At 35.5% G+C, this 22,309-nt stretch overlaps 2 protein-coding genes and 1 long non-coding RNA gene across 3 annotated transcripts; 1 reads left to right on the top strand and 2 right to left on the bottom strand.

The window, feature by feature from the left end:
• Nucleotides 1-1,943: 1,943 nt before the first annotated feature.
• Nucleotides 1,944-7,302, top strand: LOC105441553. The gene is made up of 4 exons (XR_972067.2): nucleotides 1,944-2,058; nucleotides 4,867-5,113; nucleotides 5,510-5,828; nucleotides 7,256-7,302. It is a non-coding gene; the product is annotated as a polyubiquitin-like (long non-coding RNA).
• Nucleotides 7,303-14,660: 7,358 nt separating this feature from the next.
• Nucleotides 14,661-18,122, bottom strand: LOC582268. Its single transcript, XM_782227.5, has 2 exons — nucleotides 16,798-18,122; nucleotides 14,661-16,315 (listed from the first exon to the last, which is right to left on the bottom strand). Exons 1-2 carry the CDS (start codon nucleotides 17,519-17,521, stop codon nucleotides 15,939-15,941), a joined length of 1,101 nt encoding a protein of 366 aa, XP_787320.3. The 5' UTR covers nucleotides 17,522-18,122; the 3' UTR covers nucleotides 14,661-15,938.
• A 1,757-nt stretch (nucleotides 18,123-19,879) lies between these two features.
• Nucleotides 19,880-21,930, bottom strand: LOC115922200. The gene is made up of 2 exons (XM_030980553.1): nucleotides 20,907-21,930; nucleotides 19,880-20,348 (listed from the first exon to the last, which is right to left on the bottom strand). The coding sequence occupies exons 1-2, from the start codon at nucleotides 21,454-21,456 to the stop codon at nucleotides 19,969-19,971; spliced, it is 930 nt and encodes a 309-aa protein (XP_030836413.1). The 5' UTR covers nucleotides 21,457-21,930; the 3' UTR covers nucleotides 19,880-19,968.
• Between the last annotated feature and the right edge of the window lie 379 nt (nucleotides 21,931-22,309).

Genomic DNA, 22,309 nt, shown 5'->3' with positions numbered 1-22,309 from the left:
GTATAGATTACTATAAAATAACCTGGGTTATTAAACAAGAAGGCGAAGGGGGTGAGGGGGCGTTCAGTCATTCCCACTCCTTATTATGAAACTTAAATAGCTTACTCATATTTGTATGATCCACATGACATTTATTAATAATTTGTTCTTTTCATTTCATTTCATTTCATTTCTTTATTGTGTCCATATATGATAATTGTTTATATGCACATGAACAATCTTGCTTCAACATATGAACATAGGAATAACATATAATTGACATTCATATAGCCCTGTTTTAGTATACATTTGATATGATATACATGATCATGATGAATATACATTTAAATACTCTTTCTTCTTCTTCTTCTTCTTCTTCTTCTTCTTCTTCTTCTCTCTTTCTTCTTCTATACCTCCATTCTTTTATTCTTATATGCTCTAATAAATCTGAAGTAGGTATTTTGTGTTTAAAATTATTTCTTGATATGGTATAATAGTAGGGGTAGGCCTACATCAGTGAAGTAAGTATATTGAAACAATATATATATATATATATTCGTGTAACATGTCAATGAGGGTATTTTGCATGGTTTTCACATTCTCTTCTCTTTACTGGGTTTCATTAACAACTCTTATGGAAAGTGGAATGAATGAATTAATGCGGCGACTAGTTCTTGCTTTAACAGATCTCAATCTTCGTCCGCTTCTCAGGTGTATGTACTGGTCATTAAGGGGGTGGGTTAGGGTTAGATCAGACATAATGGATAGGGCCTTAAATACTACTCTTTCCTTACAGACTTCATCTAGGTCAACAGTAGGGTTCATTATTTTGCTGGCTTGTTTTACAACCCTTCTCAGCTTTTGTTTGTCACTTTGCCTTGATTTATTAAACCAGATAATGGAATCAAATGTAATAGTACTCTGAATTATCGACTGGTAAAAGAGAAACAGAATTATATCGTTCACATGACAGTACTTTAACTTTCTAAGAAAATACAAACGCTGGTTGCATTTTGTTTGGGTGCACTTTGACTTGTCTTCCCAAGACAGCTTATTGTCGATTTCTGTACCTAGGTATCTATAACTTTCAACATTCTCAATGGTATCATCATTAAAGTATACAGGTCTATCAATGGGTTCAAAACATTTCTTTGCCTAAAGTCAAAAACAATTTCTTTTGTTTTCTTTGAGTTAAGCAGTAAATAGTTTTCCCTACACCAATTTTCGAACATGGAAATGGTAGCTCTGTAATCAAGTTCATTTTTAGTTTCAATCAATCCTACTATTACTGTATCGTCTGCATATTTAAGTATGTGAACAGATGGAGTATTTGATATACAGTCATTGGTGTACAGGGTAAATAGGGTCGCAGAGAGGACACACCCTTGTGGGGTACCAATTGTTGTGATAAGTTCATCAGAGAGAATACCATTGACATTGACCTTCTGTGCCCTTTAATGTAGGAAGTCTTGCACCCACAATATAAGAAATGGCTGAACTTGTAGATGTTGACGTTTCTGTAGTAGGATGAGGGGTTCTATAGCGTTATTATGAAGCTAAAATAGCTTACTCATATTTTTATGATCCGCATGACATTTATTAATAATTTGTTATATATTAATTTTCTTTCTTTCCCTCCCTCTTTGGGCTGATATTTCTCAGTTTTGCGCAAAGAGCAATACAACATTTTTTTTTAGGCCTTACCCCTCTTTGTCATCCTCTCTTTAGTTCTCACTCCACCTATTCACATCCTTCTCCCTCTTTACACCCTCTCTTATCAACTCGGGCCGTCGGGGTTATCAAGATGAAAAATAAACATTGCGCAATATAAATTTACAACCATGTACTGTATTATATTACACACACTACGTAATGCGCACAGGCTGTCTGCTCATCAGTGGGTATTCCCCGCTCCATTACGTCATTACGTCATTCTAGCACATTCGGCAGATCGCATTCTCGGCGTCCAGGCTCTGTGACTCCGGCATCAGTAGTGCCAAGTATTTCTTTCAGAACAGACGCATTCGCAAAGAGACAACCAAATTTGAGCAGCGACCTTCGTATTACTTTTCTTCACCTGTAAGTATTTTTATTTCCTTTAATTTGATTTATATATATTTGGTTATGCTGAGGAAAGCACAGAACACTTCCTTTTTTTCTCAATTGTTTACGCTATGTTTAGTAAAATATGTATAATCATATGCTTTTGTAAATATCTTACGTTTATTCAGATATCCTAATTTATATACAAACTTATTAACTGGGACCTACATAATACAAGCTTTGCTTTTTAGTATAGATCCCCCACTTTATTTAGCTTTTTTCAATGTACACTGTTGGTCACAAAGGTGGAATAATCATTTTTACCACAATTCGTCGCTGTTTTCACGAAGTGACGGTAGCGAAAAAAAATTGCATTCACTTTGCGTTACGATTTTCCTCGCTACCGTCACTTCGTGAAAACAAGGACGAATTTATGGAATGATTTTGACAATAATTTAATCATAATAGATCTAAATAATACAATAATTTGCGAGTGTTTGTTTTTCGTGACTGGTAAGGCATGCGTGTGTTACAATGCTAATCAACTAGGGGACCTACGTCCGTAAGTCATAACGGACAGTAATGAGGATTATGCCTCACAAAAGGGCACTAATATAGCTGATCAACACAGTTTTTATTCTGGGGCCTCACAGTAACAAGGCCATTGTTTAGCCACTGAATAATGACTGTACGCAGCGGGTGCTAGGGTATGTCGCCGCCCCCACAAATACAAAAAACGAAAGAAAATGCAATAAATTATCAATAATTCATTGCATTCCCCCCGGTCCCCAACAGGAAAAGTTCCTCTGTAGGGCCATTCATTATGGTTCAAGGCATGCCCACATAGATGATTTGTTATCTATTCTATTACAATTTGGTTTAAATGACAGTAAATTACAGAGTCGAATGACTATGCTACATGTTTCGCGGAAAATCACTCTTATCATAATTTAATTAGGATACATAAACAAATAATTCTGTATAGTTGAGGATTATGATATATTATATAGTGACATTCGAATGTTGGTTATCAGTTTTGTATCTCTATTCAAAGTATTATACAAAGTATAGCACAAATCGTTCACTCTGGCAGTATATGGCAATCAAAGTATTAACAAAGTATAATAATGTAATATAGCTGGATAAAGTAACAATAATCTAAATTCATGAATAAATTCAAATGTTAGTTTTACCTTTACCTGTTTTACTAAATCACCTTCCAATGTATCTTGTTTTTGTATAAATTCAAAAGAAAAAAATACGTCATCAAAAGTACCTAGGTTCACATGCCATCATCATGTATACATCATACATGTGTGGTGGGCCAGTTAATGAGTTGGAGACGACAAGTTTAAATATAAATGAAAACAAAAGAAGCTCGGAATTACAGTTGAAATCCACTTTATTAATTATATAAGTCAGCCGAAGCTCCAATCGTTACAAACGAAGAGTAATTATTGTAGAAACATTTTAAATAAAATATCACCAGCCAACCAAGAGGACCCTTACGAAGACAACCAATTACAAGACGGGATATATCTAACTACCCTTAGGTCATCCGACCAATTAAGAGAGGAGTTATACCTTTAATTAATTATAACCAATGACAAAGCATAATAGATAAAGAGTGATTTGAACTAGTCACCGACAAAAATGGGAGACGTCTATCTCTTCGCGAGAATGTCGCGTCCCCGGAAAAAATAGTCTATTGTCCAACGTGCTTATCGAAATGAACACTTTAATCTTATGCAAGAACTCAAAACCAGGGGTTGTTTACCCGTTCCCGCCATACTATTGGAAACCTAATTAATGCTATTTAACTTTTAGGTGAATACAATTAATCAACCCAGCCGGCTCTCTTTTGGCTCTAGCGCCCCCTTTAGGTCAAATGAGATGCCCAAATGAGCGCACCATTACACATGCATTACATAAATGAAGGCTTATATATAAAGAAACATGTGATCATCAAACTCACAATTCTCTGCGTCAAAAATTATTCGACAATAAACTCGTAGGCCTATGCATTAAATTTGTGTGCATCATTTATTTTATAAATATGGTTCCCGTTGACCTTTCATAGTTACAAACAACATACTATCAATAATTAATTTATTTCATGTTCACAAAGTAAAGCACTCTCTCAGCATACATGAAATCATCGATAATTAAGAAGGGCCTCAAACTAGCATTAAGGGCTTGGTGATAATGTAAAATATGATGGTGATATATTAATATCATATTTTACATTATCACCAAGACCTTAAGGTCACCTCAAACTACCGACCCTAGCTAAATACAAATTTATAACACTTACCGTTATCTCGAAAACTTCAATGCAGGGCAGCTGTGGTAACCTTTGTCGATATAGAGTAAGGCTCTGACCTGGATTTTCTTCCCGCAATCCTTTCATAACTGTGTCTATCAAAAAACTAAATTCTTGGATCCATTTCTCCCCTCTCTCAAACCAAAAAGCTGCAAAAACTAAGCGGATTGCCTGCTAAAAAAAAAACACGCGTCCTTCGTGTATCAAAATCAGTTCGAAATTATGCAAATAAATTTGCATGGCTCGCTGCACAGCAGCTGAACCAAGACATGAGACATACGAATCAATACAAAAACACCACGTTGCGGTCATAGATTATGGGAAAACTACACTTAGGCTCGATCAAAAATAAATATTCATGTTTCAACAACGACGGTATCCTTAAAACACTAACAATATGTTTGATTATAAAATTTGCACTTACATAGTGACAGCGCCATCTGACAGCTGAAATTTGGCAAGGCATTCGATGCATCACTCGTCGAGTACTAAGTAATTTTCTCCTCTCTTCTTCTCTTCAGGCCTACAAATCACGAGCCCGATTATAAACCATGGAAAATGGACATGATCAAACGTCGGAAGCGATGATGGGTGATGGAGAGGACAGTGGGATTGCATCCAATGACTCCGGTAGCCGAAGAGATTCTTTATCTAGCTTACCTAGCATGGCCAGCAACGACCCCGGTAGCCGAAGAGATTCTTTATCAAGCACGGCCAGCAACGACTCCGGAATCGGCTCCATGTCGAATGCCAGTTCAACGATGTCGGGTAGGTTTAAACTGCCTTTCGTGAATTAATAGGATACAAAAATAAATACTTTTCATCTCGAGATTATCATTCTGCCTCGGAGTCTGTAATACCAATATTTCATACCCTCTGAATTAATATTCGAAATCAATGGTGAACAGAACTGTATTGAATGCTATAGTTATCGTGATGACGGTTCAGTCTATATGTATTTTTTAAACGAGAAAATCAAAATCAAAATCAAAACACTGAACATTAACAAATCTCGGCTAAATTATATTCCCCGATCAACAATTGAATAATATTATTTTGATGATAGTTCGATTTCTCGGCCAACATGTATTTTGATGGTCTTCTTAATCCATTGCTTGTTCTTACCTGCTATCATAACGTCAATCATTTATCTATTCTTGACAGGATTAATTCATATTCAAGTCGTGGATTACGAGGGCAAGACGAAAATCGCGACTGTCAGACCGACGGACACGGTAAAAGACCTCAAGGTCAAGATCCAGGAGAAACTGAAGATCGCCCCTTCTCAACAGCGGCTTCAGTTCCAAAGCAAGACCCTCGATGATCAGTCGACTTCTAGTCTAAAAAGTCTGGGACTCCAACATTTGAGCACGGTGCATTTGCATGGTCGACTTCAGGGTGGTGCAGCTTAGAAATTAAAGCAGATTCTGAGACGAATTTGACACAAGGCGTAGCCAAAGTGGCATATCCAGCACTACAGCAGTATTATTGACGTGAAGCAATCCGGATTTAGGCCTCAGCACTCAACGGCGACTGCCCTTCTGAATGTCACAGAAGACTGGTTGGATAGTTTGGATAAAGGGGACATTGTTGGAATGGTCACAATCGACCTTAAAAAGGCTTTCGACACGGTTGACCATGCTATCCTCCTTGATAAGCTGAAATTGATTGGACTTGACAAAAGGGCTTGTGAATGGTTCCTTAACTACCTGACTGATAGAAGACAGTACACGGTTGTAAATGGTGTAAAATCAGACGAACTGAATGTAATTTGTGGAATTCCACAGGGGGCCAATTTAGGCCCCCTACTTTTTACCATATATGTTAATGATTTATCAAATTGTATTAAAAGATGTAGTATATCGTTGTACGCTGATGACACATGCATATATTACCCTGGTAAAACAACAGAAACTATTGAAAATGTCATTAATGCTGATCTTATACGTCTTTCAAAATGGTTGAATTCAAACAAATTATTTCTCAATACTACAAAATGTGAGGTCATGTTAATTGGATCTAGAACCAAAGTTAAAAATCGAACGATTAATATTTATATTAATGATGTAAAACTCAATCAAATAGATCATTGCAAATACTTAGGTATATATATAGATCACAATCTCGATTGGGATGAATATGTTAATTTCCTGAGAAAAGATATTATTAAAAAGCTGTACCTATTTAAAAGAATAAGGAACTATATATCTCAGAATATTGCACTTATGTTTTATAAAACAATATTACAAAGTAAACTTGACTATTGTGATGTGGTCTGGCGAAATATTATGAAAAAATCTGTTAAGAAGCTTCAAGTCCTCCAGAATAGAGCCCTCCGAATTATATTAAAAGTTGATGCCAGATATTCTACAATTTCCCTGTTTCAGCAGTTAAAGCTTGATTTTTTAGAAAAAAGAAGAGATAAACATGCCCTTTACATGATGTATAAAATTGCTAATCATAATTGTCCTAATTACTTGCTAGATTTATTTGAACTAAAAAAATGTAATTATAATATGAGAAATTCAATTAATAATTTTGTACTACCTAAATTAAAAACATGTTTTAAAAAAAAGAGTTTCAGCTATTTCGGTGCGAAATGCTGGAACTCAATCTCACCAGAACTTAAACGTGAATTATCTGTTATAAATTTCAAGCGTAATCTAAATAAGTATATGGAACCAAGAGCCCTTAAGGAGTAGTCCCCATCCCCTATTAATATTTCATATGTATTTTTAGTTTATGTTATTTTTGTTTTGTATATATTTATGTTATCATTATTATGTTGAATTATGTTGTATATATGTTATTTTGATATTGTATGTTTTTATGTATATACACGGCCCTACAGAAGAACAGTCTGCGGGCTGAAGTAGGCCTCCGTGTTTAAATAAATAAATGAAATGAAATGAAATAGAACCGACATAAACCACCCACCCCATAAGGCAAAATAAGAGAGAAAAAAAAAAACGGAGACGGAGGACAGGAAAAAGAAGAAGAAACCACTTCTTATGCATCACGCGGAGCTGCCCCATACGTCATACTCCCGTCTTTGGACTCATTGGAGGATGCCGCCCCACGGTTGAAAACAAAATTTGAACAAGCCATTGTATGTAGGTCTGTTAGCATTATTATTTTGTAAACCCATGAAAGTTGGAACCAATCCTCTATAATGTCGACAAGTCTACACACAACAGTGTGGATCAGATTTGTTTGCATGATTAGCAACCTCACCTGTCGAGAACTTGTCGATAAGAAGACTCGTCTGGCGACCCCTCCTGTCTATACTGCATGACCTTATTTACTATAGTTGCCTTCTCAAAGATAAATTTGAGTTCTAGTCATGCGATTGCATTGTAAAAGAAAAGGTGTAGAATGGATCAAAAAGATCCATAGCATGTAAGTATTGGTGTGTCCTGTCAAGGTTCTGGAGTCATCAAAATCATAATAAATTTGGCCCAGTCTTGGTAAAGTAACAAGCACTGTACACAGAAAGATGTAATATGGGACTATACATTGTACATAAATGGTGTCGGGCCTACTTACCTTGGATTCATTATCTTTCTATGCTCATTACTCAGCCAGTATACATTTTCTACCAAAACTGTTTGGCAAATGACACTTATTTGTAATCTTGAACATTCAGTGTAAGTTTCGTTTGATTCTGTGAGACTTCATTTTTTTTGTTAATCCCGACATGTTTACATCGCATTACTGCAACACTTATACTCATAATGTTCATTTTGAATTTCATTTGAATTTTTGTTGCTTCAAAGTATGGTTTTCCTGATGGACAATTTTTTTTTCACTCATTACATCATGGACTGATACGCTATTTTAAAAGACGCACAATTTTTAAAATGCCAAACAAACTCAGAACTCTTATGGTCATTGATTTGTCAAAGGGAATTCGTTCAAATATCATTTTGAACAAATTCAGATCCATTATTTTAGAATTCGTCGAGAACTGCAAGAGAATTGCTGAACGAAATCATTTCACAAGGCCTTTTATGGCATGTATTATGTTGTACATACATGTACGTTTAAAATTATTTGAATTTACCTTTTTCTTTTAATTGGCAGAAAGTATTCAATTTTAAATTTCAATAGGAGATAATAGGATAAAGCAAGTTAATTGCAAAGTATTGCATAATATATTTCCATCAAAACATAATATATACAGATGGTGTATAATGGACACTGACCAGTGTGATATATCTAAAGAAACAGAAACTACTTTTATGTTTTGTTAAAATGTAATAAGATTTGATTTTTTGGGGGAAAATTATTGAGAACTTATTTTTTAATTACTTTCATGGGCAAAAAAAATATTTATGAAAAAAGCAATAGTTGTACATGCAGGTTTTTATTTTGAAGAAAAAAACAACTTTGGTATAAACTTCATGTTAACTTTAGGCCAATACGGAAAATGAAAATGTATATGTGAGGATTGTAATACAATTGAAACATCACGGCATATGATGCTAGAGTGTATACAAATAATTGTGTTTTGGAAAATTGTAACACGTTTGATAAATCATTTGTTTGGATTAGATATCAACATAAATGAGAAGACTTTAGTAATTGGATATAATATAGGCAAGTTATAAAATTACTTGGTAAATATTTTGATTAATTTTTCTGAGTATGTTATTCTTAAGAACTACGTTAAACATTTGAAAACAAACAGCAAAACGATTGGTAGAACTCGTTTAACTGATTTGAGATATGAATTGATGCCACATCTAAATTCTAACACTAAAGCAGGTTAATGAAAAACAGTTAAAATCTTTGACTGATATGCCAAGATAATATTTTAATAGAATATATAAGTTATTGTGCACGGTGTAGATATGTGAAATAAGTTCTCTGAAAGGGTTAAAAAGAAGAAGAAAAAATGTGTGAAATAAAACACCTCGGTAAGAGGATAATTGAAGTCAAAAATGTTGTACATACGTGATTTGTCGTATCAAAGCCTACTGTTAACAATTAATAATTATGAAGATATTTTTCTTTGATATAGACGATGGAAATGTTGGGACCTTCAGTGGCACATCCAGAATTCTCTTGCGGGTGGGAGGAGAAGGGGCACAAATTCAAAAATTCTCTGCTTTAAAAAAAAAATATCACGATTTTGGGATGTGTGTTTGATTGAAGTACAAAATGTTAACAAAATCAAATAGACAAAATGTTTATTAAAACAAAATTAAGAAGAAATATCACAGAAATATTTCAGATGCCTTTGCAGTCAGTTTCCGGGGGCATATTTACTTTTGGAACTCAATGTGTACTTAAGGTTATGTTTCGTGTCCGCCCCTCCCTCTCCTCGATCCACCATTGTTATGTTTAGATCATGTGTTTACCGTTATGTGCAATATAATGTGTGGGGAATTCCACCCATCCACATTGAGAAACTAGTAGTCTTCAGCTTGTGCTGCGATAGACTTTTTTTTTGGGGGGGGGGGGGGATACTAGAACGAATTTCAGTCTGTTACTATGGTATTTATGAATCCTTCTTATAAAATACGTGTTTTTGTTAGACTAACCCCTGAATTTCATATTATCTGTCGTGAATGTAATGCTATTTCAGATCATGTGTTCACATGCATAATATTACGTATGGGGAATTCCATGCAAACACAATAAGAAAATAGTAGTCTTCAGCGTGTGGTGCGATTAAAGAGATTTTTTTTTAAAGGTAGTGGTTAGGCCTACATGTAAATATAAAAAAAGATTATACACCGCATACTCTATATCTTAAGCTTTTCAGTCTTGAAACTTGTGATTAATAAACTGCTTAATTTCGCTGGCCAGGCTGATAATAGTAATAACAATACTAATTTAAAAGTCATGTTAAAATATCGAATGTAAAACAGACTAGAATGAGGAGAAGCATTGTTAGAATGTTCCTACCTACGAATTGCTCCATGCCTATAATGTACTCGATAGGGGAGGAAGAGGTGTAATTATTCTTTCACTTGTCAATCATAATTGTGTAATTTGACATTTGACTATTGTTATTATAATGAAATTCATGTTCTGTTATATATCGAGAACCCCATGGAAGGCCGTGTAATAAATGAAGCTTTAAACAATAATGCTGGACTATGAAGCAGTGACAAGTGTTATTAAATGTTATATAATTAGTATGTATTGCTTGGATTATCTAACTGGTATTTGTAAATATTGAGTGAGTGAGTGAGTAAATGAGTGAGTGCGTTAGTGAGTGGGTGAGTGAGAGGGTGGATGAGTGAGTTAGTGAGTAAGAGTGTGACGGACTGACTGAGTGAGTGAGTGAGTGAGAGGCTGGTTGAATTAGTGAAACATCAGTTAACTCATATAAACTCTGCAAAAAAAGAAAGTGGACAGTATTTATAGCTAAGAATTTCAAATAAACATTTAATATAAACTTAACTTTCACATACTTGTGAAAATAAACATACGTTATTCCTCTTTAAGATGGTATGCAGTTGGAACCATACCATTCATGCAGGGTGAGCATACCCATTTGCCAATAAATGAGTTTCTGAAAGAAAATTGCAAACAATGGGCCATCTAGGCATTCAAGTGTTGGTGATATCCTGAGTTAAAAGTTGACATCCAGAGATCAATCCTTCTCGATTGTTTCTCATTCTTTGTTTCCGTTGTTGAACTAGAATGTCTCACAGATCCACATGTTCATTAACATTTGAATTTCTACTTGCTCTAGCTTTGCTATTTTCTTAGTCCGACCTTCCAACGGTGAAATGAATGTGAACGTGAAACTTAAAAACTTAATAAACCTTAATTGACATTGGTAGAGTATTTACTTTTCTTTAAGATATATATATATATATAATGTATTATATTTTATTTATGTTTTATATAAAAAACATTGAACAATACAAATTGTCCACTTTCTCTATGTGTTGATGAAACACGATGGCCAAGACGAAAAAATCAAACGAATGGCAACTTTGATACGCCATTATCATCATGATGTCATCTGTAGAAGTCATGTTTAGATTACATAATGCGTCTTTATCATGAACAATGAACCAACGAGAAATAAAGCAAAGCTGCAACGTTTACATAATGTTAGCATGAGTCTCATTTATTTTTCTTCAGCTTAAAATAACTTTAGAAAAATTTACCTTTTATTGCTTGTTAACCCATTGAAATGGGTATGTAAAACACAACGAAATAATAATCATGTTTTATATTACTGGGGAATACCATGTTTACCTTCCATTGTGATCAAGCAAAATACAAAATATGATAAGGGAATGAATGTATTTACTCTACGAGATTTAAGCATGATGATTTATTTTCAGTGGCATAAATTTCCCTCTCTCTCTCTCTCTCTCTCTCTATCTCTCTCTCTCTTTCTCCCTCGTTCGCTTTCTTATCTTTTACCGTGTGCAACCTGCTGCATTGATACACACTGAGAATTTTCTATATTCCTTTTGTTTCTGGGGAATTTCCACTCCTATATTTATAACACCGTTTTCCCTTACCTCGCATAAACAAGGCCTAGATAGAATTACTTGCTAAGTCATCGATTTTTTTTTGAAGCGGAAATTAATTTGTTTTTTCAAATTTAGCAGTAGCAGTTCGTTCCAACCTTTCGAAGACAATATGAAATCATGTTTAATTATTTTAATAAATCAGAATAAATCAATACTTTATACAGAAAAATAGAAGCAAAAAGCAACAAGCCCAAAAGAGGAGAAAAACAAACAATAACATTTTTTCTGTAAGAGCTGTTTAAAATTAGGCCGTTATTATGATTAGATGAGACACAAGCCTATATACAAATCATATTCAATTTCGATTTGAGGTACAATGTACGTAGGTGCATTTCGACAGGTAACAAAATGACGATAATACTATGATTTAATTATTTAATGACTGTAATACACCAGTTAACTATATGTCCTTTTGGGGGGAGGGGGGGGGGGGGTATGAACTTCAGGAGAGGAAGCAAGAACTTAATTCAGGTATTTTTGAATGATGATAAAAACATACAATACAGACCAGTTTTGGAAACGCCCCCTCTCAAAAAATGAAATGGAAGCTCTTACTACCAATCATGTGCAATAATATGTTTTGACTAATACGTGATGATACAAATTTTGCCGGGACACCGTCTATATCGAACCGGCCTGGATAGATATCGCGAATGCACTTCAACATTGAACATTTGGGCATATATTTCTGCTTTTTTTGTTGTTGCGAATTTATCTTGAAGTATTGCCATCTAAACCTCTGAAGGAAAAACAATATTGAATGGACACTTTGCACCCAAAACCCTTGAACCGCAATTTTACCACTACCGGTCTATACCTTTAATTTCACAATCAAATAATTCACCAGTAAAGGTATAGGGGAATAACAATTATTTCTTAAATCAATCTGTGAAGTTAGCTGATGAAATGACATTGTTCTATTCTTTTACTGGTCTCTTCATGTTCCTTAATGTTTGAATAAAAAACTCAAATTCAACACAGGTCATATAGGTATGCGTCATCTGGACAGCAATCATGGCAGTCCAGCTAAAGCTAAGTCTTGTCTGTGCCAATGTCTCAAATTAAAGGCTATGACGTAATGCAAGGGTTTTCCCCACTATCGCTGCCACAGCTGTGGATTCAGATCACGATAAAACCGGTGAGAACTGGTTTGGGGTCGAAATCAAACATAATGGAGAAGATGACTGGGGGAGCAATGTCGGATAGGGGAGGATGATGGGAGTAAGATAGGAGCGATTGAAAAAAGAGGAAATACACGAAGCAGTATTAAAACCTTTTCAAAGGTCAAGACAAGGCAATTTTGACACAACATGGAAGTTGAAACATGCATCGCGTTTGATCCTACGTGTCCGGAAAATATACTCATGGCCTATTATTCAGCTAAATTATAAACTTCGACATATACTCTCAAAACGATATTATTCGGGGTACACCCACAATGTAATTATTCTTGACATATTTTGATGTCCTTGTATAATCGTTTTGTTGTTGTTGCGGGGGGGGGGGTCACCTCACAGAACACTATGGGATTTTCGTGGGAAAAAAATGAATTAGGCCTAACGGGGAATAACATTAGCGAGTACAGGGAGGTTCCTGTTAATATTACATTTGGGTTAAACCTCAGCCCCTCCCCTTCCTGACAATCATAGCTCCACTCCTGTATTCTCAATAATTAACCTCATACTAGTGCAACGAGTGTCTGCACGATAAGACTGTCTAATGAACTCGTTGAGGGTTCAACGTTCAACATCATTGCGTCATGTCTCCTCGGCTGCACCGGGGATTGCGCAATCCACTTGCGATGTTTACAGACACGACTATCTATTGCAACATAGTTCAAGCACATTTTTAGATTTAACTGTTTGTTGAGATTCGGGCTTCAGGAAATGTTCAATTTGAACAATGGAAAGAAGTAATCTTCTCTAGATTGCTCATGTTCATGAGTTGAATATCATAGCTGGTCATGCAATCATGCTCAGTTTCGTTACACGTGAAAGACAATTATATCTTTATTTTCTAATAGTTTATGATGTTAAAAAAACTACGAAGAATGAAATATAGCATAATGTATATGGTGGGGCAGTTTTATTCGACATTCGTCAGGATCTTCTCTGTATTTTGTTTCGCTAAATATCCCTGCTGTCCATTCTTTTCTACTCTCATTCTTACTCTTGCCATTTTGTCCACATCTGAAATAAAATTACCCCCTCAAAAAAGAAAAGTGTTATAATATTTTATCAATACTTCCCAAAAACGTTTGAATTATTTTCGCCCCCTGCATTCATCCCACATTGTGTACTAATTTTTTTTGTTGAAACGGAGCAGAGGACTGAGACACGTCATACAGGCTGGCAAAGCGTGCATGTTTTTGATGGGTTGGTTCTGTAAATATGGGGGTGGGGAGCAGCGCGGCAGAACCGGGTTATATTTTAGGGAAGGGAATCAGTCCCCCCCCCCCTCTGTCTCTCTGTCTCTCTCTCTCTCTCTCTCTCTCTCTCTCTCTCTCTCTATATATATATATATGTTATCTATATAGATATCCTTTCTCCTCTCTCACTCTCTCTCTCTCTTTCTCTTTATTTATCTCTTCCCTTTCCTTTTTTGAATGTTACCCCCCTCTCTCTCTCTCCTCTACATCACTCATTGGTTTTTCTATTAAAATATTAATATATATGCATATATATCATATGGATTTTTTACACATCATTTGACTTTGTACTCTCATGGTTTTTCATCGCCTGGACTCGCCATTCAAAACGCGCAGACAAACACAAACAGGGTAGCGAGACTGTTTATAACTTCAAAATAAGTTCAAAATTTAATAAAAGTGTAGAATAAATGATGGCGTTTGTTACTTTTTAATCTCTAATGAATCCAACATTGCACAACTTATATCACGCGGTACATCATTATTCAAATATTCTTCATGCATTTTTTGCAAAAGTTTACTAAGTTGACACATCTTTGCTGCCTACATTATGCCTTTACATATCACTTCTTTCTGCCAATTTCTTTGAATGTGATCATTGTGATGGTGTATTGATCATTTAAATTCACCTATATTCATTAGAAAAAATTTATCTACAAAAAAATAATTGCTGAATATGTGGATGTTTCTCTATAACATAATATCATGATAGAAAATCAAATTGATAAAGATGCCATACAATTTGTTCATGATATACCCTTCCTATGATTTTTTTTTTGTATAGGCCTATAATGGCATGTGAACAATGTGAACTTATGATGCATTTGGAGTCGAATATGAGTTAACAAAAATATACAATGTCGTACATACAAATATTGATTATGAATGCTTAAAATGATGATAATTTACAAATATAATTTCATACATGCATTACATTACAAACGCTAGCAACATGTCTAAACAAACGTGACGCTACGAATTCCTATTTTATCGTCACAGTACTTGCATAAAAAACATAACTTAACGAAGCCAACCTTTTCAGAAAAAGAAAATGCCTGATATAACGTATATCACTTGACAAAAAAGTTAATTTAATAATATGAAAGCATCGATGTTAGAATTAGGAATGACATGTCTACATTTACTATACTATATATGAATTCTTTTTCTGTCATAAAGAATGACCCATGAATAAATTTAAAACTAAATATTTGTTATCATTTGTGTTTTGTTCTTCTTTTCTTGTCGTTGTTCTTTTTTAGTGGGGTGCTGAAGGTCAAAGACATTTGTACAGTATGTTTTGAATAAGAAATGAAATATTCAGGACGTTTTTATAAAACTCTTTCAATTCAACTCAAAGTAACATTTATTTTCTTCAATTTCTTTTATCATACCAAAATATTACTCAAGTAGTCAATCTGTAGACATATATAATGATTGCAATTTCACAAGGCATATTAACAGTGTTAACACAATGAAGAAGGCGCAAAGGCCTGTGCGGTTTTAATTTGTATGTGCAGCCTAAACCGCAAAGAAAGGAAAATGGATTAAAGAAAACAAAAACCCACCCCTAAAAAAAATTATTAATTTTTTTTTTTTAAATATTAAAAAAATAAAATAAAAACAAATTATGAAAAGGAAACGGAGGAAAGAATATCTATTGGCTACCTCCACGGAGTCTCACATTCATATCAATATTGGAATGATTTACAATTCCATAGGATGACAATGTTCTTGTCCTGTCGGTCAAATTCTGACTGCTGAAGGTCAGCCTCTGCTGGGACAGGTCAATGCTGGTTCTCGTCTTGATCTCTCGCTGGAGATCGTCTACAGTGGCGTTGGCTCTGGTGTTGATGGTGAGGGTCCTCCCGTTGATTTGTCGTACGAAGACCTGGATTTGGTTGCCGGCCTGGGCCCTCCTCTTGGCCTCGTCGACGTCCTCCATCAATGGTCTAGAATGAGTGTCAGGTGATCGATGAGAATGGGGAGGTTGGTGTTGTCTGTTCTGGGAGGAACGCGTCCGTGATGATACACCTGTTGAAATTATTAACGAAATTAGTCATGCTCTTTTCTTCTTTGTTTGTTTGTTTTATTCTTATATTTTGTTTTGTTTCTGTTTTTGTTAAAATACGTCATCGCATATCATTGTACAGAGAGAGGAAAAAGAGAGAGAAATAGACAGATATATATAATAAAGTGAAGGATGACAGAGAGAAAGAGAGAGAGAGAGAGAGAGAGAGAGAGATGTGCAAATGAGAATTACATGAAAGTGCATAAACAACTTTTACTAGATTTCCTTTTTGGAAACATCAACATTTAACCACTGTCTTTAATTTCATATTTCATTAGTCATTTCTAAATATCAATGAATGAAGCAAGGTTACGTAATTGTGTTCTAGCCTTTATTATGTATTATACACAATTTCTTCATATTGAAATAAATAGTTTGTAATGAGACAATAATCTGTCTATCATCATGCTCACCAATCAAGTCAAAGATAAATCGAAGGACTTACCACTAGTTTCACTGTCACCAGACCTGATCTCAGCCACGATGCTGTTGATGCGGTAAGCGACAGGGAGACCGTCGATTCCTTGGGCTGGTAGGTTGTGGACCTTCTGGCACTTGGAGCACTTGATACCGCCTGGTGTTGTTCGTGGCTGCATCTTCAGGCATTCTCGACAAAAGGGGTGTCCGCAAGGTAGATAGCGGGCGTCTCTCATCAAATTTAAGCAGAATACGCAGGAGAACGTTTCCTTGACTTGGAAACCATGTCTACCAAGGGACAGTTCTTCCCCTCTGCCGGTGCTCGTACTGCTTCTCCTGCTGCTTGTGGCGCTGCCGCCTCCGCCAAAGGTCTCGTTGATATCATCCACGAGGCTGTTGATGGCAAAGCAGCGCGGTAGACCTTCTACTCCTCCGGAGGGTAGCTGAGTTGTCTTCATGCATTCTGCACATTGGATGCTTCCTCGAGGGCGAGGGTAGGAAGCGAAAGTGGATCTAGTGAGACAACCCTTGCAGTAGGTATGTCCACAGGGTAGACTCCTGGTATTCTTGATTCTGCCCTGGCATATGCTGCACTTCAGCATTTCCTCAAAAGGGATTCTGTATCCGTTAGACATGTTTATGTTAAAGATTCCTGATGTATCAAAGAAAAATGAAATGTGAAATAGGATTTGGCTCAAGACAAAGTTTGGTAGGTATCTTACTGAGAAGGTAGTCGCTGAACCAGTGAGCATTAGTAGCGCCTCGTCTCTTTTTAAGTAGAGATGCAATTGCTGTGACTCCTTCAGCTCAGCTCAGCGCGCGCACAATGATGACATCATCGAGCATTGAGGAATCCCTCGAAACCGGAAAGCCCAGGAATCCAGCTACAGCTAACGCCAGGCTTTTCAGTGCTAATGTTCGACATTATTGCATCGTGTCCGCTCGGCTGCACGGGAATTGCGCAATGATAATCCACTTGCGATGTTCAAAAACACGACTATCAATTGCAACATGGTTTTGCACATTTTTAGATTGAACTATTTGTTGCGGTTTGTGTTTCAGGAAATTCTTTATTTGAACAATAGAAAGAAGTAATCTTCTCTAGATTGTTCATGTTCATGAGTTGAATTTCATAGCTGGTAATGCAATCATGCTCAGTTTCGTTACACACGAAAGACAATTTAATTTTTTGTTTTCTGTATAGTTTATGATGTAAATAATTACGAAGTAGGAAATATGGCATAAAAAATATTCGACATTCGTTCTTATCTTATCTGTATTTTGTTTGACTTAACATCCTTGCTTTTAATTCTTTTCTACTCACATTCTTACACTTGCCATTTTGTCCACATCTGAAATAAAATTACCAAGAATAAAAACAAGACTCACTGATGCAAAATAGAAAGTATAACTCAAAAGAGCAATAGGCTTACACAAATCAATATTAAAAAATTCATTTGTATATATATTTCATTAATACTTTCTAAAAACGTTTGAATTATTTTCAAACTTTACCGTGCTCAGCGTTAGGTTTGGTTTGATTTGGTAAATAATGAGGGGGGGGGGGGAGCAGCGCGGCAGAACCTGGTGATATTTGAGGGAAAGGCATCTATCCCCCCCCCTCTCTCTCTCTCTCCCTCTATCTCTCTCTCTTCCTCTTTCTTTTTTCTCTCTTTTTCTTTCTTTATTCCTTCCCCTTTCCTTTTATGAATTTTACCCCCTCTCTCTTTCTTTCTCTCTCTCCCTTTATCGCTTATTGGTTTTTTCTCATCTGTATTGAAATATTTATACATATTCCTAGGAAACGTGGACATATTACACATCATTCACTTTGGGTATTGTACTCTCATGGTTTTTCATCGCCTGGACTCGCCATTCAAAACACGCAGACAAACACAATCAATCAAACAGAGGGTAGCAAGACTGTTTATAAATTCAAGTTCAAATTTTAATGAAAGTGTAGAATAAATGATTTCGCTTGTTACTTTTTAATGTCTATAATAATTCCAACCTAGCAAAACAGATATAACGCGGTACATCATTATGCAATACTCTACATGAATCTTTTGCAAAATTTTACTAGGTTGACACATCTTTGCTGCCTACATAATATGTCTTTACATATCACATCTTCCTGCCGTATTTCTTTGTATGTGGTGCTGTATTGATCTTTTAAATTCACCTATATTCATTAGTACCTTTTATCTAAGATATAATAATTGCTGAATATGTGGTTGTTTCCTAATGACATAATATCATGCAAGAAAATCAACTTCATAAAGATGCAATGATATTTGTTCTTGATATACCCTTCTTATAATTGTTTTAATGGGCCTATAATGGCATGTGAACCATGTGAACTTATGATACATTTTGGTGTCGAATATGAGTTAACAAAAATATACAATATAGTACATACAAATATAGATTATGAATGCTTAAAATGATGAGATATAATTTACAAATATATTTCCATACATGTTCAAACGTGACGCTACGTATCCCTATTTCATCATCATAGTACTTGCATAAAAACATTTACGAAGACAACCTTTTCAGAAACAGAAAAATGCCTGAAACCATATATCACTTGACAAAAAGATTAATCATATTATGGGAAAAGCATCGATATTAGGATTAAGAATGTACAGGTCTACATTTACTAAATTATATATGAACTTTTTTTTCTGTCTAAAGAATGACACGTTAATAAATATAACACAACATATTTTCTATTTAGTGTTCGTGTTTTTTTTTTGGGGGGGGGGATGCTTAAGGTTAAGCTCAAAGACAAACATCATGACCTTTATACAAATGTTTTGATTGAGAAATGAATTGTTCAAGATGTTTTCATGAAAATATTATAATTCAATTCATTTATCATATCAACAACATATTCAAGTAATGAATCTGTACATGCATAATGATTAACAGTTTCCGGGGGCATATTAACAGTTTTAACACAATGAAGAAGGCGCAGAGGCTTGTGCAATGTTAATTAAATTGTGTAGCCTAAGCCGCAAAGAAAGGGAAAATGGATGAAAGAAAACAAAAGGCCTACCTCCAAAAAAAAAATTACTAACAAATAACAATGATAATGATAATAATAATAATAATAACAATGATAATGATAATAAATAAACAATCACACAAATAAAAAAAATGATATATGATAAAAAGGAAATGGAGGAAAGAATATCTATTGGCTACCTCCACGGAGCCTCGCATTCATATCAACATTAGAATGATTCGCAATACCATATGATGACAATGTTCTTGTTCTGTCGTCCAAATTCCGACCGCTGAAGGTCAGCCTCTGCTGGGACTGGTCAATGTTGGTTCTTGTCGTGACCTCTCGCTGGAGATCGGCTACGGTGGCGTTGGCGCTGATGTCGTTGACGACGGTCCTCCCGTTGGTTTGTCGGACTAAGACCTGGATTTGGTTGCCGGCCTGGGCCTGGGCCCTCCTCTTGGCGTCATCAACGTCCTCCATCAATGGTCTAGAATGAGTGTCAGGTGATCGATGAGGATGGGGAGGTTGTTGTCGTCTCTCCTGGGAGGAACGCGTCTGTGATTCATCTGTTGAAATTATTAAAATCATTAAAGAAATCAGTCATGCTCTTTTCTTCTTCGTTTGTTTGTTTTATTATATTATATTGTTTTGTTTCTGTTTTTGTTATAATATACACAACTGTACCATGGCATATCATTGTACAGCGAGAGAGGCAAAAGATAGAGGAATAGACAGGAAGATGATAGACTGAAAGAGTGAAAGAGCGAGAGATGACAGAGAGAGAAACAGAGAGATAGAGATGATCAAATGAGGATAACAGGAAAGTGCAAAAACGATTTGAAGCATGTACAACTATTACTAGATTTCCTTTTGGAAACATCAATATTTAACCAATGTCTTTAATAAGACTTTAATTTTATATATAATATATATATATATATTTTTTTAATCTTTAATTTGTTACATCATTTCGAAATATCAATGAATGTTGCCAGGGTTGTAATTAAGAGTTCTAGCCTTTATTATGTATTATAAACAACTTCTTCATATTGAAATGAAATTAGAAAATATTCTGTCAATCACCATGCTTGTTAATGGAGTCCAAGATAAATCGAAGGACTTACCACTAGTTTCACTTTCGTTAGACCTGATCTCAGCCACGATGCTTTCGATGCGGTAAGCGACAGGGAGACCATCGATTCCTTGGGCTGGTAGGTTGTGGTCCTTCTGGCACTTGGAGCACTTGATACCTGGTGTTGTTCGTGGCTGCATCTTCAGGCATTCTCGACAAAAGGAGTGTCCGCAAGGTAGATAGCGGGCGTGTCTCATCATATTTAAGCAGAATGCGCAGAAGAACGTTTCCTTGACTTGGAAACCATGTCTGCCAAGGGTGGCGCTGTCGCCTTCGCCAAAGGTCTCGTTGATATCATCCAAGAGGCTGTTGATGGCGAAGCAGCGCGGTAGATCTTTTGCTACTCCGGAGGGTAGCTGATATCTATTCTTGCATTCTGCACATTGGATGCCTCCGGGAGGGTAGGTAGCGTTAGCAGACCTAGTGAGACAATCCTTGCAGTAGGTATGTCCACAGGGTAGACTCCTGGCATCCTTGATCCTGCCCTGGCATATGCTGCACTTCAGCATTTCCTCAAAAGGAATTCTGTATCCGTCAGACATGTTTATGTTAAAGATTCCTGATGTATCAAAGAAAAATGAAGACTCTGAAATATCTATGAAAATGTGAAATAGGATTTGGCTCAAGACAAAGTTTGGTAGGTATCTTTCTGAGAAGGTAGTCGTTGAACCAGTGAGAATTAGCAGCGCCTCGTCTCTATTTAAGTAGAGATGCAATTGCTGTACCTCCCTTCTGCTCAGCTCAGCTCAGCGCGCGCACTCATCGAGCATCCAGGCTTTTCAGTGCTAATGTTCAACATTATTGCATCGTGTCTGCTCGGCTGGACCGGGAATTGCGCAATCCACTTGCGATGTTTAGAAACACGACTATCAATTGCAACATGGTTCAAGTACATTTTTAGATTTTAATGTTTGTTGCTGTTTGAGTTTCAGGAAATACTTTATTTGAACAATAGAAAGAAGTAATTTTTTCTATATAGGTTTTTCATGTTTATGAGTTGAATTTCATAGCTGGTAATGCAATCGTGCTTAGTTTCGTTACACATGAAAGACAATTTAATTTTGTATTGCCTGTTTATTTTATGATGTAAATAATTACGAAGTAGGAAATATGGCATAAAAAATATTCGACATTCGTTCTTATCTTATCTGTATTTTGTTTGACTTAATATCCTTGCTTTTAATTCTTTTCTACTCACATTCTTACACTTGCCATTTTGTCCACATCTGAAATAAATTTACCAAGAATAAAAACAAGACTCACTGATGCAAAATAGAAAGTATAACTCAAAGGAGCAATAGGCTTACACAAATCAATATTAAAAAAGAAAATGTATTTGATTATATATTTTATCAATACTTTCTAAAAACGTTTGAATTATTTTCAAAATTTGCC

Source organism: Strongylocentrotus purpuratus, unplaced genomic scaffold (assembly GCF_000002235.5).
Source record: "Strongylocentrotus purpuratus isolate Spur 01 unplaced genomic scaffold, Spur_5.0 spur5_scaffold_11, whole genome shotgun sequence".
NCBI classification, from domain to species: Eukaryota; Metazoa; Echinodermata; class Echinoidea; order Camarodonta; family Strongylocentrotidae; genus Strongylocentrotus; species Strongylocentrotus purpuratus.
This window is presented reverse-complemented; position numbering and strand designations above follow the sequence as displayed.

Excerpts from the sequence above, each read along its gene's own strand:
- LOC582268 (XM_782227.5), bottom strand. The coding sequence starts at position 17,521 with ATGCTCACTGGTTCAGCGACTACCTTCTCAGTAAGATACCTACCAAAC. Across the intron at positions 16,316-16,797 it reads TGGTGACAGTGAAACTAGTG|GTGTATCATCACGGACGCGT; the intron begins GTAAGTCCTTCG and ends TAATTTCAACAG.
- LOC115922200 (XM_030980553.1), bottom strand. The coding sequence starts at position 21,456 with ATGTCTGACGGATACAGAATTCCTTTTGAGGAAATGCTGAAGTGCAGC. Across the intron at positions 20,349-20,906 it reads TAACGAAAGTGAAACTAGTG|ATGAATCACAGACGCGTTCC; the intron begins GTAAGTCCTTCG and ends TAATTTCAACAG.